Source organism: Morone saxatilis, unplaced genomic scaffold (genome assembly GCF_004916995.1).
Source record: "Morone saxatilis isolate NCDOM2014 unplaced genomic scaffold, NCSU_SB_2.0 Contig1, whole genome shotgun sequence".
Taxonomy (NCBI): domain Eukaryota; kingdom Metazoa; phylum Chordata; class Actinopteri; family Moronidae; genus Morone; species Morone saxatilis.
Genome location: NW_023339651.1, coordinates 15,274,844 through 15,276,593, shown reverse-complemented (window position 1 = coordinate 15,276,593; position 1,750 = coordinate 15,274,844). Strand labels below are relative to the sequence as shown.

At 41.7% G+C, this 1,750-nt stretch overlaps 1 protein-coding gene across 1 annotated transcript in view; it reads right to left on the bottom strand.

Moving 5' to 3' along the window:
* Nucleotides 1-1,750, bottom strand: part of tecpr1a (tectonin beta-propeller repeat containing 1a) — a 14,232-nt gene that overhangs the window by 3,723 nt on the left and 8,759 nt on the right. The window contains 4 exon segments of the mRNA XM_035660011.1: nt 44-179; nt 430-604; nt 1,285-1,341; nt 1,478-1,557. Of these exon segments, the coding sequence (XP_035515904.1) occupies nt 44-179; nt 430-604; nt 1,285-1,341; nt 1,478-1,557 (448 nt within the window).

Sequence of the window (1,750 nt, the reverse complement as noted above, 5' to 3'; positions counted from 1 at the left end):
CACACACACACACACACACACTATCACAGCTTCTCCCACTGACCTGCTGGGCTCTGTGAAGAGACAGATCCCCTGTAAAAGGCAGAACCGTCCCTGGCGATGGCCCAAACCTGGCTGGCAGCTCCGATGGAGATGGACTTGAAAGGCTGGTCAGTTCCCACGTGGAGCCACGAAGATCCCTGAGAGACAAGAGGCTATTTGAACAATCAACTCCCAAGCATTTTAAATTATGCATACTTATCAACAGACATTAGACTTAAAAGACATCCTGCACTCTCTCCACACTCTGTCCAATGCAAGAAAGAACCACCTGGTACTGTTCTGCACAGTTGCAATGGCAACAGGAAAATGGCTCTGAATGTGTGACTCACCAAATGCTGTTTAACCTGTTCATACGCTGTCTGTTGGCATGCAGTTAAAGTGACTCACAGCAGGTGTCAGTGCGGTGACTCCCAGTCGGCAGAGCACGTCTCCCTTGTTGCTGATGGCCCACAGAGGAACCACGTCCACGCTGCTCTGAGCTGCACACGGCAGGATGGTTACATCACTCAGTGGTATAGGCGGAACTTCTTGCCAGGGTCCTGTGGTGGTCAGTTTACACTTCCTGTGAAGGAGGGGAAAACACAATGGTCACAGGTGCCCTTAAGGGAGTTATGCAGTTAATCTTTTAATACGTTTTAGTTTAAGTTGAAATAACAAATTCACATTTTAATGTTAATAATAGTCATATGTTCTCGCTCCACTGGTCTTTTATTACAATTATGTTATTACACCAACAGATCATAGGGATTTCTCAATAACCTGCTCTCATCTAAAATCAGTTAAATTAAACCAGCTCTGAAGAACCAAAAAAAATCCAGACTAATTTCAAATCTATATTATTCTCTAAAACACTCTCATTTGGATAACTCGTGTATGAAGAACGGGGCCCAGGTCTGCCCATTATATTGATGTACTTGACCTATAATTTGTTGATGTAACTTTTGTGTGCTTTTATTGTTATATGTGTACTGTAATCAGGGCGTCCTTGTGACACTCCCTGTTTAAATATAGTTTATAATAATAATAAAATAATGGATTTCCCACACTGATCACCTTCTGTCAAACCTCTATATTCTGAGTCTCTGCTCTGTCACCTTTGCTAAGTATGCAAGTTGACTTTTTTTTTTTTAAACTACACAAACACAAACAAAAACTTCAAATGTTAAGTGCTCTCTGGGAACTTTGTATCTGTTGATTAAATAAATTGGAGAGACTAAATGACAGTGTTGCTTTTTATAGTACCTGGCCCATCGCCTGCGACGCACAAAGTCCTTTATCGTTTTATGGCCATGATATGACCTGCATGGACAGACGGGGAAGAGGAAGGAAGAATTACAGAAGATATCAATAAATAAAGGTCTGAATTATAAGGGCAGCATAGTTTGAACTAACTGACAGAGTAATGTAGGTTTGAGGAATGACAAATCAAACCTACGCTGGAAAATCAGCTGCATATTGCCAGCCTTCTTTGTCCGTCCCACCAGAGACGCTGTAGTCAATAGTCCAGTCAGATACCTGAGAAACAAATATCGGAAGTGAAACACAGTGATCACGTCTATATTTTTGGCTACACACCATGTGTGTGTTAATTCAAGAACAACTATTTCTAGTTTCCAAACATATGGTCAGGATAGAAGGTTGGTGGTTAATCTGTGGACCAAAGGACTGGTTTCAAATCACTACAGGGCATTTCTGTGTGTGTGTGTGT